Here is a 15,637-nt window from a genome sequence, read left to right as displayed (position 1 = left end):
TGTGTTGTTCTCCCCTGGACACTCTCTCATTCTGGGTGTATTACCAAGAGCACCATATGTAAGCTGAGGAGCTAGTTGCCCTGCTCTGCTGGGCACTGGTGAGGCCTCTGCTGAAGACATGTCCAGTTCTTGGTGCCACACATTATGAAAGATGGCACCTTTCATCTTTCATAATGTGTGGCACCAAGAACTGGACATGTCTTCGGCAGAGGCCTCACCAGTGCCCAGCAGAGCAGGGCAACTAGCTCCTCAGCTTACATATGGTGCTCTTGGTAATACACCCAGAATGAGATGAGACTTTTTTTTTGTTTTAAAGCTAATAGAAGATCTCATGCACGCAGGGAGGTCACCCAACGAAGGTCTCATACCCAAGAGCAGTGGCCTCACATTTTTGCCAGTCAAGTCTTGAACTCTTTAAGATGGGATGGGGGTGGGGGGAAAGAACATTAAAACACAATTCCATCAGGATTTGGAAGTTCTCTACAAGGGCAAACATGATGCTGACTAAGGCAGGTGGCAGGTCTTCTGCATCTTGACACATTGGCACTTTGTTCCCAATAGTTTCAAAGATAAAGAGAGAAGTGGAGCAGGGAACAGAAGTTGCTGAAGTTCCCCTTTGCTGCAAAGGCTGTGATGTTTGGTAGAGACCCAGAGGGAACAGCTGGCTGAGCTGGGCTGGGGAAGTGTGTTTCCTAACCTGCTCTGATCTTAACCCACCCAATCTATTCAGCTGAAGCTACAACAGAAGAATCTCCAGAGATGAGAATGAGCTCACACCAGCATAGCAAACTTTCTCCATCCTTAACTCCTGCATAAAGAAACCAATGAAAGAGAAATCGGGTCCCCAGGAACATTGCTTTCCCCACCACCATGAAGATTGCCCAGTTATGGCTGAGAAATACTGATTGTTCCAGGTGGTGCTCAGGTATCATACACAAGGCAAAGCAATGTCATAGGCATGCACTGTTTTCCCACTTAACGCCACTGACACATTTCTAACTTACACAGCCACAAACATTCCCAGGTCTGGAATAATTTTTTAAGCCCATACAGCAAAGGAAGAAATATTTTTGTGGATTCCATCAAAAATCTCATGATCTCCACAGTCATGGAACTTTATTTATACAGTAACCACATATAACACAAATTAACACAACATTGCCTTCCACATCAGTGATAGGCACTCTGGGTTTATGAAGTTCACAGCTCTTCTCCCCCACCCATTTGGGCACTGCACCAAGAGAAACAAGAGATCATTTTTGCTTGGAAATGCTGTTGTCCCAGAGCCACTGGACTCCCCTGCTGAGCTCTGATCTAGGACTGGTGTGTTCCAGGTGTGGATGATGGGAATTGCTTTCATTCACTAAGAAATAAGACACAATGGCTCAATTCCGCAACACGTGGAATCATCAGGGTACCACCAATATCTTAGAATAGTGGTTCCCAACCTGGGGTCCACAGACCTCTAGGGGCTCACAGGGGCATTGCAGGGAGTCCGTGAAAAAATAAAATATAAATCAAAGTGATCATAGAAAATAAGTTTTACATAAATTGCAAAGTTACAATCATTTCTAAATTAAATTGCTTCCAATAATGATATTAATGGCTGTCCAAAAATCTACATTGTGACTTCCTTTTTCATTTAATAGTGTGCATAGTGGCTAGAATTGGCCTTGATGGGGGTCCATGAATGGTTTGGGTGCAGTGATTGGCTGTTCATGAACAGTCTGGGGGGGCTACTGGGGGTCCACACTAGTGAATAGATTGAGAACCACTGGTTTAGAGCATTCAGGTCTGGCAGAAAGTGGCAAGGTGTCGGGGAAGAGAGCTCGTGTCTTTTTTCTAGTTTTGTTAGCAAATGTCAAGAGGACCCAAGACGACGATACTGAGATATGAGCTGACCATGGTAAATGCATCAAGGGATGTGTGAAGGTATGCTGTAGGCAGGATAAGCATTCTGAAGGGCAGAAAGTATGTGACACAGGAAAGATCTCCCTTGGTTGTCTTGATGACCGACAACTTGGGTAGGTAGGTGGACTGTGACAGGTTAGGCCTTTCCCAATGCTGATTTCTACCTCTCCACTGTAACTCATATTATATCTGCACAAAGAGCACAAACAAATTTCCACTAATACTTAACTTTTGGTACCAGTGTGCTTTGCTCGTGTTCATGCCCCTTTTGTATTTGCTCTCTTTAATTATTCTAATGAAGGGACTGTTAAACGTTCTCAGAAGCGGAGACATTTAAACAGCTATTCATTTTAGTGAATTTTTAGAGTCAGATCTTCATCTGGGAGAAATTGACCTAATTTCAACAGAGTTAGGCTGTTTTGACCCTGGCTCGTTATCATGAATAGATGTAGTAAAAAACACACTCTGAAATTACAGTCATTTGGTTTAGAAACAGAAGCAATGATTTACATGCCCAACCAAAATTAACCCATCCAGGCCAAGTATCAAACATTCTCAAGATGTGGTTCACGAGCAAGCCACAGGCAAAGGATTATATGCAGATTTTTTGGCAAATAAAGTGGAGAAGTTCTTAAGTTATTTAGTGACAATTCACAAAGTGTGGGAAGGGGAAACTCAGCTAATTATTTGTGCAGCTCTTCCTTTCATGTTTCTGATCACTTATTGGCATCCACCTCATGGAGAATTTGCCCTAAAACTAGTTGCACTTAAAACTGTTGGAATATATTTTACCTTTTTTGAAGGGAATCCTCACATCAGACTGTGACTGTCTGCTCCAGCCCACTCGACAATTGGCAGCTTTTGTTCATAATATTCTCTTCTCTTTTTAATCCAAAGGAAAAGGTAAATAAGGCCACCTGGTATTCTAAAGGCTGTAAAATTACTGGGTCTTTCGAGTCATTCAATTTCACCAAGTAAATAGAGACTAAAGAAAAGGTATAATTAGCAAAACAGTGTATAATGCACATACACACTCAGACCCTAGTCTTTCAAGAAGCACCATTCAGATAGACTCCAGTGCCTACGGGAAGCCCAATTGATGCCAACACCTCTGCATGTGAGCACAGGGTGCTCACAATTCATTGCGGAATTGATGCCTTAAAAAAGTGACCTATGTTTTTTCTTCTTCCAATGAAAAGAAAATGACTAAGTTGCACATAATTACACAGAGTCTGCCCTCGTCCCTTGAAATTCAGTGAATAAGATAGAGCCAAAGATTTTACTAGGCTACACTAGTTAAAAGAAAAGTACCCAGAATCTAAAAACTGTCTGAAGAGTATGTTCAAGTGAATTGAATTAAGATTTGCATTTGCTGGAAAAGTCAGCAGAGGGCTGGAAAAATGTCATTTATGGCTTATGAAGAATGACAGATGTAGTGCGTAAAAGCAAGAAAAATGGGTCATGTTTTTACTGTAGTTAATGGGCCAAAACCAAATGAAATGTTCTGATCTCTCGGGCCAGTGTAAATGACAGTGTTAGTATCTCTGAACACACATTATTGGCTTGCTAGGACTGGATAGCATTCTTTGAATTCTTCTTTATTAAGTGAGGGAAAGGCACCATTTAGGTGAAGGAACTTCAACAGCTCTTTTCAAAATTACTGGGGTGGGAAAATTCAGATTGGTGACAGAGCCAAACGGATAGCCTGAAAGAGATGCCTAAAGGCTGAGGTTTGAAATGGGACTTAGGATATGTCTTCAGTACCTGGAAGACTGATCTGCTCAGGGTCAATCTTACGAGGTTTGATTTTGAGTGCCTAGCGGCGACATGTGAAATCGAACTACCTGGGGTCAGCAGTTGACTCCTGTACTCCTCAACATTGTGAGGACTCAAAGAGGTCGACAGAAGAGTTTCTCCTGTTGACCTCCCTCAATGAGAACAGCCAGATAAGTTGATTATAGATAAATCGATTCCAGCTACACAACTGCCATAGCTGCAATTGTGTACCTTCAATCGACTTAAGGTCTAGTGTAGACCTGGCCTTTGTTTGGTGCCTAAAGGACAGCTGACACTGGATACCTAATGGTCTTAGGAATCAGCCACAATGGCCTCTCTCATTGTCATTTCTTCCCTTCTGGAGTCAGTCTGATTGATCAGAAGATCACACCAAGCTGGGGGTATATCAAGTCACAATTGCTGGTTCTCTTCCTTTAAGTCTGCATGCTTGTTTCCAAGATGTGCATTTTGGTGAACTCTAAGCAAGGCCACACTGTAGAGTATTGAAACTGCCAACTCACAGAGAAGTAAGAAGTTTGGAACTCTGGGCTCAGTTGAATGGTGAATCATGAGAAGTGTTGGTAACATGGGAACAAGTGAACTTTGCTTTAAACGAGAAGAGCTCTGTTGCCTTTCCCAGCTCCCTCTTGTTCTCTGAAAGGTCAAAGAAGCTCAGAATCATGACCTTTGTTGCTTATACTCAGGAGATGCTCTTCCCAGGGCCCAGGGACAAAGAAATGGTGTGAACTTTGCACATTTTAATCATATCTAGAGCGAATGTGTGGGTGAGATTCAGAAACCTTGTGTGTATAAAGACAGCTCATGTGAAGTAAGAGAGGGATACGTGGGCATAGCTGGCTTTAAAGGCAGAGTGGGAATTTTCTTGGAAACCTCTCCAAACAAAAGAACAAAAAATGTTTCAGGCCTATGAGGTATTTGCACAAGTGCCTTTCACACCACTCTTCCTCATTTCCGCCAACAAAAAGCAAAACAAACAACTCATCTATATCGTATGCATCACAGAGAAGCATTGAATCCAACATATCCAGCTGTGAGACATGCTCTGACAGCAACAGCAACAGCAACAGCAACAAACTCTGTCTCCTGGTAAAAAGTTTCTCAACTCACAGTGTCGGTAGCCTGGAGGTTGCCTCTGGGTCTATTGTGGTATGAGCTGATGATTGCTAAATTGAGCCAGCCTTCTCACCCAGAACCTTGCGTACCCTGGAGAAAGCACACTGATGCAGAAAAGTGTGGGTAAGATACACAGCCCTTTATACCCCTTTAGTTAATGAACAGTAATAGGGAGGCTATGCTGTATTTTGAAAGGGGAATATAAAGATTGGCTAAAGGTTTTCTTAAAACATTTTTGTACCTGCTCAAGTTATTTGGAAATTCTTAAATCTCTCGTCAAATGTCTTCTGCTGACCCCATCATTTCATTTTTAAGCATTGCTAATCCAACTCCTTGGCCGCGTCTACACGTGCATGCTACTTCGAAGTAGCGGCGTCAACTTCGAAATAGTGCCCATCACGGCTACATGTGTTGGGCGCTATTTCGAAGTTGAAATTGACATTAAGCAGCGAGACGTCGAAGTCGCTAACCCCATGAGGGTATGGGAATAGCGCCCTACTTTGAAGCTGAACGTCAAAGTAGGGCACGTGTAGATGATCCGCGTCCTGCAACATCGAAATAGCGGGGTCCGCCATGGCGGCCATCAGCTGAGGGGTTGAGAGACGCTCTCTCCAGCCCCTGCAGGGCTCTACGGTCACCGTGTGCAGCAGCCCTTAGCCCAGGGCTTCTGGCTGCTGCTGCTGCAGCTGGGGATCCATGCTGCATGCACAGGGTTTGCAACCACTTGTTGGCTCTGTGGATCTTGTGTTGTTTAGTGCAACTGTGTCTGGGAGGGGCCCTTTAAGGGAGCAGCTTGCTGTTGAGTCTGCCCTGTGACCCTGTCTGCAGCTGTTCCTGGCACCCTTATTTCGATGTGTGCTACTTTGGTGTGTAGATGTTCCCTCGCAGCGCCTATTTCGATGTGGTGCTGCCCAACGTCGAAGTTGAACGTTGACGTTGCCAGCCCTGGAGGACGTGTAGATGTTTTCGATGTCGCTACATCGAAATAAGCTATTTCGATGTAGCGTGCACATGTAGACGTAGCTCTTGGGAGTTAATTCCCTCTATTTCCATAAGCTTCTGACCCTGCTGAGACAGGACAACTGAGTTCTGACGCCCCATATATATGGGCTTGCCAGCAAGCTGGGTAGGGCCCTTCCTACTGAATAAGGAGGAAGTGGGTGGATTTGGATTGATAATTCAAATGATCTTAAAATTTACATTATGTCCTCATACAACTAAAACCCTGAGGCAGATATTCTGGGAATCTGAATGGAAAACTGTCTCCCCATCCTGTGAATGCCTTTTGATCTGGTGAGGGCAGTAACTTTGAGAAATGATTTACATATGTATAAAGGGATGGTCTCAAAACATACTGTGTTGTTTAAAGAGCCTAGGGTAGGTCTACACAGCAAAGTTATTTCGAAATAACTAACCTAGCATCTACACAACTCAACTGCTATTTTGAAATATTTTCAAAATAGTGGTTGGCTTATTTTGAAATAGGTAAACCTCATTTCGTGAGGAATAGCGCCTATTTTGAAATAGCTATTTCAAAATAGGTGCTGTTAAGACAGCGTCCAATGGCTGTATTTCAAAATAGGCTTGCAGCGTGTAGATGCTGTATTTCAAAATAGCTATGTACTATTCTGAAATGCATTTTTGTATGTAACAGCATTATTTCCAAATAAGGCCGCTATGTAGACATACCCCCTATGGGCAAAGCCCCAATGGCCTGATTCTGCTCTCACTTGTACCAACTTTCACACTGGGATTCCCCTACCTTGATGTCACTAGATCCACTCCTGATTCACATCCAGAATGAGAAGAGACTGGTGTGATGCATTTTCCAAAATTTCTCCTTGGAAGGCTGTCCCCAGGCAGCAAAGCACCATGTTTGCAGACAATGCTGAATCTGAGAAAAGTCTCAGCACAACCCATGAAATCAAATGCTCCTTAACCTGAGGGAAGGTGGGATCTGGATCTGAGCTTCAGAGCTGGGGGCTTGCCTCTACTTTCTCCTCTCAGGAAGAAGATCTTTCCAATTCCATCTCCTGCATGGTTAAGTCATTCTTGAGAAAGGAAGTGGAGTGCCTACAAAAGCAATGTGGCCTCCATTTTTTTGTGGGAGGGAAGTGCTTCAGGAGACCGAGTTGAGTTTATTAATTCCTGATTGTACAATTAAAAGTAGGGAGCTGACGAAACTGGCTTGGGACTTTAAACTCAGCAAAGCAAAGTAAGAGCTGGAGTACTTGGTTTCATATTTTGTAGCTCATGCATGGATAATCCCTTTTTCTCACAACAGCACCAAAAAATCAGAATAAAGCCCTTGATGATACTGCAATCTGATGTCTCCTTAAAAAGAGCTTGTCAAAAGCAACATTATAAAAAAATTCATAATTTCACAAGATACAAAATAATTAGGTACAAAAGTAATAAAACAACCCAGTTCAGGCTGAGCTTTCTGTACACAAGCAAGAAATCAGATTAAGAAGAAAATGAATATAAAAAAACCAAATGAACAAATGAAGTGACAGTTCATGTTTTGCAATCCTGATTTCTGTAACACTGGTAAGATGGGCTTTTGATCGTACATCCAAACATTGACAAAGTACACCTCTGGAACCCTTCTCAGCTTGTTTTGTGCCATGCCAGCATAATATTCTCAGTCACCCTAGACTTTTAGAGAAAAAAATATCCAAATTGCAAAAGGGTTTATAGCTTTCTCAAGAAATCAGACATGGACACACGTTGTTTGTGATGTATGTGTGTAGCAAGAAGCTATGAGCTAACGTCTGAAAGGGGCGGCATTCGCTAAGCAATAAATTTCAAAATAAGGAAAACTATACAGAAAGATTTCAAAGGCTTATACATGAGGATTATACATATTGTATGAGATGATTATGCAGCCTTTGTTTAGTTCATTGGCTTCTGGATACAGTACCTCTATTTTAGCAGACAGGATATAATAAACTGATCTAAATATTGCAGTTTAAAAGCATCATTTACCACCTAACAGATACAAACAGCACTGCATAAGGCTCCTTTTTCCCTCCCTCTGCTCTCTTTACCAAATGATTCTGTAGAAGGCTCCAAGCCAAGAATAAAAACATATATTTTTACAATATTGAATATTTGGCACAGTGCAGTTTATTTGATAGAGTGGGTTCTTTGCCCTTACTGATGCAGAATATTTAATGCAGTGCATAAATTACAAAACACATCTGTAAAGTGAAGTAAGTCAGCTGGAAACAGTCTTGTCCTGTCAGATTTTAACTGTCTCAATTAGATTAAGATCTGCTAAAGTGGTACTGAATACAAGCAGCAAGTTAACCTCACTGTTCCACTGTGAGGAGTTTGGTGTGTCCATTGCTACCAATGAACAGGACTCTGGTAAGCTCACCCACTCCTGGGCCAAATGATGTTGAGTCTGACACGACAGATTATGCTTCTAAAAGTTTGCAGGTTCACAATAGCTTTAAAAGACAAACAAAAAGCCCAAGGTTCTTAATTAACAATGCTAACCCTTAAAATGTTACTGACATTTATTCCATTGGAAACATGGCCGGTTTCAGTTATAGTTAGAGAAAATTCATTAAACACAGTCACTTCTTATTGCTTAACAGTAGGAATGCCCTGGAAAAAATAACACAGGAAGAGTCTGATCCAATGCTCACTGAAGTCAATTGAAAGACGACCCTTGAATTCAAAGGGAACTGGCCAGGACTCGAATTCAACAGATAATGCCAATTCTTCTGCAGGATCCATAGTGGCACTCCCTGTAGAATTCGGGTGTAATTTTCAATAGTGTTCAGTATTGCCCACACTCTGACCCTGGTGATCAGTGGGCAATACTGGATGCTTTTGAAAATTCTGCCAGTTTACAGAAGTCTTGAATGCAACTCTAAGAACAATAGTTGGCCCATAGTAAGCCAGATCCTGCACCATCTCCCCACATGAATGGTCTTGAAATTAACAGGACTATTCATACAAACTGAAACTGTTTGAGTGATGGTTGCAGAAGGCTCAGTTCTCCTTCTCTCTCTCTCTCTCTCTCTCACACACACACACACACAATTTTAAAGAACACTCCCATCCCACCTTCAATTGCAGATAATATATATTTAAAAATTGGAGAGTACATAAACAAAGGGTCTCTCCATCTCTATAGTCACAGAGTCATATGCCATATGAAAAAATAATCTGCAAATATTATATTGTATTAGAATTCTCCAGCTGGTAATTATTTTATAGAGACACAGTGCATTCTCTCTCTGTTTTAATTTCTTTTTAATAATGTATGTCCTCATCGGTTTGACAGTGCATCAAAACGAAGGCATAGAGACTAAAAATGCAGTTGATTAACTGAATTCTTTGCGTGATGTTGTGGCATATTGAAAAAGAACTGGAAAAAATGCAATTCTATAATAAAGCCCCCCTATAAAACACCATGAGTGATTTAAGGGTTAACATAGATTTAAAAGTCATTTAAAAACCTGAAAAGGATCATACAGACAAATATTTGGAATTTTAAAAAATGACAAACTGTTTGGCAAGTGTAAGCAAATAACTTGAACTTTATGGGGTATTAAAGATCTGAGCACAGCCATTCACAGAGAACTGAAATGTGAGATCTGCTGGAAGGACAGCAGTGCCTTTGACCACCTTTATGTGCTGGCTAGAGAGTATATGGTAGCATTCAAAGTATCTAACATAGAATCATGGCTGGTGCAGACAGAGTATAAGCAGTTTAATAACTCCAGCACTGCTCCCTCCTTGACATCACTTAGAGCGTACATTGGACGTGAACAGCACCCAGACTGGCTAATCCTTTAGCACATATTGCAATGGTGACAGGGCTGCACAGATCCCTAATGGCATGCAGTGTCATTAATGCGTATTCAGGAATTGCTGTTATTTGCTTGTTTCTTCTCACCAAATGCCCAAGAACGTCCATCCGCTATGATCTCTGACAAAACCCTGGGTTTGCTGCTCCCACTGGCCTTGTAAGGTGGTTCCATCCTGGAAGATTGTACCATCACCAAAGGTGCTTGTAACCTAGCCTAAGTGGTTTTGTGTTCTCTTCAGCACTCCAAAAGGATTTCAAAAAATGATCCCATTTAAAGATATTGTTATTCTGAATCCTTGGCTCTGATTTTTGAGAAAAGGACAAAAGTTTCCTGTTCTTTTAAGTTTTATTCTCTCTCTGTTAATTAAAAAGGACCCTTATTTTATTAATATAGAGTTCATCCATCCTTAGTTACTATAAAACAGACTCCATGTTTTCACACCACTCATGATCTTCAAGGTTATAGATAAATTTTGTCCTATGTGACTGATTTTGGGGCACAGAGTCCCGCCCCAGATTGTCTAGGGTAAGAGTAGAGGCAAAGAATTCACTAGTGCTGAGCCCACCTTCATGGTTCTTGATGTATCGTTTATAGTTTTTCCTCAAACACTGCCAGGTAGTTGTGTACAAGATGAATGCGAAAGATTTCAGGGCTATAGCAATGCTAACATACAGGTATCTATAGACCACATTGTCATATAATGCACAGGCTCCTTGCTCACCACAAAACGTGCTCCAGAACAGACACGTTGAGTCAATTCCAGCCCCAAAGATCAAGGGTGGTGGGATAAAACCTGTTAAAATAAAAGAGACATGTTATGCTGTAGTGCCCCATGCGGCAAAAGGACAGGACTCAGCCACAGTGAGTGAAAAGGGATTTTTATTATTAAGGGTGATGAAGACAGAGAACCTTCACGTTTCTCTCAGGGTCTCTAATATTTTGACGAACTAGACACATCTGGTGGGAACTGTACCCCACATGAGGGTCTGGCCTGGGTTCAACTGTTACAGAAAGGGTCATTCACAATCCCACAAATGCCGCTCTCGGTTTGAATTAGTCTGTCCTTACACATCTGATGCGCTGTTTGAACATAACCTGATCAGGCTGGTCACATAGTTTCTCAAAGAAGCAGAGAGGGATCTAAGCTATGAAGCTGGGCTCTGAATCCAGATCAAAACTTTCATGCTGTTCACATCCAGGGTTTTGCTGAAGTCAGTTAGAGCGCCTGTAATTAGCTGAGGAGTTCAGTTCCTATCTGAACTTTTTCCAGGTTTGGGAACATCTAGATCCAGGATCTAAAGGAGAGGGGCAATGATCTCTAGTAAGTGCAGGGGTCAGGACCGGAAAGAAAGTAATTTCATTAGTCCACAAAGTGAAATACCACAGAATTCTCTCCTTGAATCACTGCCATTACAGGCAAATTAGCTTTCCTCAGTAGTACAGTCTTTGAGGTTCCCTTTCTGTTTGAATACTGTGGGGGTTGCCAGTCATATATCATCACATACATAAACATCTTTCATTCTAACAAGAGTCGTATGTGCTTTACAAACAGTAGGCATGGAAAGAGAGATCTAAATTCTGCCTTTGAGCACATGAATCAGAGCACCTATATACTAAGCCCTGATCAAAAACATGTTCTGGATGCTCTATGCCAGGGGTCAGCAACCCTGGGCACGGGTGCCAAGAGTGGCACATGAGCCGATGTTCATCAGCACATGAGGCGGGAGCTCAGCAACACCCCTCCTCCCCCATGCAGCTGGGAGCTTGCTCAAGGCCAGGCTGGCTGTGGATTGACAAACGACCTATTAATGCTACCAACCACCGCCTAAATGGCAAAGCTCTGTGTCTTAACTGATTTATTAATGGAGCTGTTGTAAGTAAGACTATTAGTGACTTTTAAATGTATCACCAGCACTTGGGCCACACATAGAAGTCAAAAGGTCAAATGTTCACACTCCACCTCAGACAGGTTGCTGATCCCGGCTCTGTGCAGTCGGAATCATTTCACCTACCTCTAAGACGTTTCTAACATCATTTTAAAACTGATCCATAACATCACTACTCGGGTTTGAGACAGGAAGTGAAGAAGAATATCATTTCCAATAAAACCACAGAGCAAATTCTAGGTTGGCGTAATGTCTCCTATTGGAATTTGGCCAATGACTTCCTACTTCTAGACAGTGAGGAGCTCTAGGGCTTGTCTTCCCTTACTTGGAGATCAATGCTCTAGAGATCAATTTCCCAGGGTTCAATTTATCAGGTCTAGTAAGGACCAGCTAAATTGACCACTGATGCCACCCTAGTATGCTGCTGGGTTGCAAGGAGTAAGTAAAATCAATGGGAGAGTTTCTCCTGTCGACCTCCTGCTGTGGGGAAACCACAGAAATTCAACCTAAGGTGTGTCAGCTCCAGCTACACTTTTCTCATTGCTATAGAGTTGTGTATCTCAGGTCGACTTTCTCCAGTAGTATAGGCCTGGCCCTAGAAATACGTAAGTAGATAGAGAAACATATGGGCTGCACTATGTGGCAGAGAGATGATGAATTAAGGATCAAGTTTCATCATTAACCCTGGATTTCTTGGCTTAAATGAGGCACCACTCTTTAGATTGTCATCAGTGCCATTTCTTTGCTGCATGGCAATATATGCCAGGAATGCAAATACATTGTTATCTTCTCTTTTGCCTCTGGCACATGAAACCTCTTTATTTCACTCTGCTAATTACTAGAACTCTGCAGATTTTTGTTTGATCTTTCATATTGGCTAATAAATGCTGGCGTTATCAGACTATGTCAGCTTTCAGTACTCACTTTAGCAAGTTATTAACACCAGGGGTATAAAGCACTAAACAAAAACAGATCACTGGCTACTGCTGTCATAAGAAGTACTAGCTCTATTCATCAAATGGGAAGCTATTCCCATCACTGGATGTATTAGCTCGAGCCATCAAATGTGAAGTGTGGCAGTGCCCTGAAAAATGACACTGCACAGCTCCCTGTTTGTTCTCTCCATGATCTGCAGATCAAGCTGTTGCACATTAAAAGGTGATTTTCTTTTTAAATAAGAGCAGGTAACTGCAAACTAAAAGAGGGATCTGTAAATTTCGCTGGGGTGTCTCCACAACTAAACTGGCAGGTTGTATTGATGACACACGAGGCAGAATGGAATCCAATTTATGCTCCCAGTGCTGGACTGGCCCTACAGCACCACAATAAGATGTGTGAGAACTAGATGTTGGCTTAAACAAAATGCCCTCATCTGAACACCATTAAGTTCTTGGGAGATATTTCACCCGTCCAAGAGCCAAACTGGAGCTGGATGGGGCTGTGAATACATGGAGGTCTTTAGGAAAACTAGCTGCTTGATTTGATGACCATTTCAGGGGCTGTTGCCACAAGACCAAGGACTAGACACACCCAAGAAGTGAGAATGGACTTGACATTTAGAATGTTTTGGAGCTACAGAAAGTCTATGGCTGCAAATTTTATGACAGGGTGGGCAAAAAAACCAACCAACCAACCAACCAGTGGCCTGCCAGGGTTAGTCCTTGGTGGGTCACTACCACTATATTTACCTGCACCTCTGTGGGTACTGGATGATCGCAGATCTTGTTGGCTGTTCACAGTCAATGGGAGCTTTGGGAAGCAGTGGAGACCAGGACACCGCTTCCCCCCCCCCCCCCCGCTCCTATTGTCCACAAATGGCGATCTGCAGCCAATGAGAGCTACGATCACCTGATACCCACATAGGCGCAGGTAAATATAGACGTGGGGACTGCATCCGGATCAGGTCTGGATCCAGCCTGTGAAGGAGTATTTGTCCACCCTGGCTTTATGGCCTCCAAAGCCCAGCTGGATGGGTAAGCCTTTTTCCTTCAGTCCGTCAAACTGTGTGATGCTCGGAGGCTGGTTTTAAGACATACATATCAGAAACTCCCGTGGTCACCAGATATTGCACTTGAGCTGCCTGTTTTGGGGACAAAGTGAAAACACCATCTGGGATGGGATCTTACTGTTGTGCATGAATCTATTTGCTGTTTCCAATGTGCACAGTTAATGCTGACATTTGCCAAAGCAATCAGAATGGAATTACCAAGAGTGTTTGACTAGTGCCATTTGCAAAAGGTTTTCACTTTCTGATAAGCGTGGGATTCAAAATTCCAGTCCAAATCTTGAACTTCCCCAGCAATGGGGGGTGGGGGCAGGGGAGGGAGTTATTTAGATATGTACTTTTGATTCAGGTTATTTCAATGACAGCATATGTGAAGAAGTGAGATGGTATTTGAAAATACTCCCCACATCAGAGCCTCTTATACATTATCTGAAGCTTTCAGTACCAATGGGGCCCCACCAGCACTATTTTAGTCTCTTTTCTAAGAAATCACAATTACACTTTTATACCAAGACATTAATATGCTGTGCTATCATCCCACAATTCCTATGGAATAAGATAATTCATCCAGGAGCATACCAGGAGAATTCAATCATGTTTCATGTTGTTATGCTGAATATTAAAGAGATTCAATCATGCTTTACTTCATATTGCAAAACATTGCACAAGTTGCTGCTATATTTATTTTAGTTCAGAAACTACAGGGCTGTTTAAAGAAGCAATCTCTGTCTTACTAAAGTCTATTAACTCAGATTGTACCTCTGGGTCTCATGCCTGCGATATTTAATAGTCTTCCTTGGCTTGAGAAGAAGCTGCTATTGGTCCCTTTATAAATCTAAGCTTAAAGGTAAACTGAAAAAAGCTTTTAAAATTTAATCTAGACTCAAACCTCAAATTATTAAGGGTGAGTTTTGGATACCTTCACTCACACTGAGTAGCATTATACCCTTCAAGTAGTCTCAGAGCTGGTATCCTCCTGGGTGTATTCATGTGTTCCACAGGGATTCTGCTATGTTAGGGTGGCCTGTGTTTTGCTATAGAAAAGTTACTGCAGTGTCAAGGGGACAGCTGGATGAGTACAGTGCTTTTCTTCCCAAGTATGGGTGACAGAACCTAGCCCTATGAGCATTATACATACTGACTTCACCAACATTAATAAGCTACAACAATAATAGAAAATTTGTAACTAACATTGCAAATACATTTATATCTGTAATGAAAACTTACAAACATCTTCCCTTCCTTGCTTAAGTGCCAGGTCCTGCATCTGGGATTCTGCTTTCAAGAGCTGAGGACAAGAACCTACAGCGGCATGGACAGTGAAAGGAAGTGTTGTGCTCTAAGGGCCTGGTCCAAAGTCCGTGATTTCTCTTGGCACTGGGCCAGCCGTCAAAAGCACGTGGTGTTTTCCTCTTTTCGGCACATTGAGGAAAGCATTTAGGGTTTGATGAGGAAGTGCATTTCACACTTTCTACCCGTGCTGAAAGAGTCCCATTGATTTCAGCAGCAGATGGATTGGGCCTTTATACACAACCATCTCACTGCCTACTGGTGAAAAGCTTGGTGCCAGAATTCTGATGCAAAATAATAGGGACCTTGCACCCCAAGACTATTCAGTGAGATACCTGGACTGTGGGGTTTTTGGCACCCTTCTGTGAGAGAAAACAGGCTGCTCCAGAGAAGGCCAATGAACCGCACGGGTAAAGAATCAAGTAGTAGAAGAAATGAGTAGCCAAATCCTGAAGTGCTTCACTGGAATAGTGGCACTTCCATCTATACCACATTGTCACATGACGTGTTAAATCCCTTCTGCTACAACCATAAAGGGGACAGATCTATGATGCAAAAAACTCTATGTGGAATTAACACAGAGCCAGATTCCTCAAGTATATAATCAGACGGGATTGTTCTTCGCTCAGTGGAATCAGGGAAGCACTCATGGAAAAAGGGTATCTTTAGCTATGTCTACACGTGAAGCCTACTTCGAAGTAGCTTATTTCGATGAATAACGTCTACACGTCCTCCAGGGCTGGCAACGTCGAGGTTCAACATCGACGTTGCGCAGCACCACATCGAATTAGGCGCTGCCAGGGAAC

The 15,637-nt window shown here is 42.4% G+C and overlaps 1 protein-coding gene across 1 annotated transcript in view; it reads right to left on the bottom strand.

Annotated features, from left to right (window-relative positions):
- Positions 1-193: 193 nt before the first annotated feature.
- SLCO3A1 (solute carrier organic anion transporter family member 3A1) overlaps positions 194-15,637 on the bottom strand; it is a 239,262-nt gene continuing 223,818 nt past the window's right edge. The window contains exon 10 of the mRNA XM_075006755.1: positions 194-10,443. Coding sequence (XP_074862856.1) covers positions 10,064-10,443 — 380 coding nt within the window. The 3' untranslated portion in view covers positions 194-10,063. The remainder of the gene's footprint in view (positions 10,444-15,637) is intronic.

The sequence above is a fragment of the Carettochelys insculpta genome, chromosome 12, assembly GCF_033958435.1.
Source record: "Carettochelys insculpta isolate YL-2023 chromosome 12, ASM3395843v1, whole genome shotgun sequence".
Lineage (NCBI taxonomy): Eukaryota > Metazoa > Chordata > Testudines > Carettochelyidae > Carettochelys > Carettochelys insculpta.
This window is presented reverse-complemented; position numbering and strand designations above follow the sequence as displayed.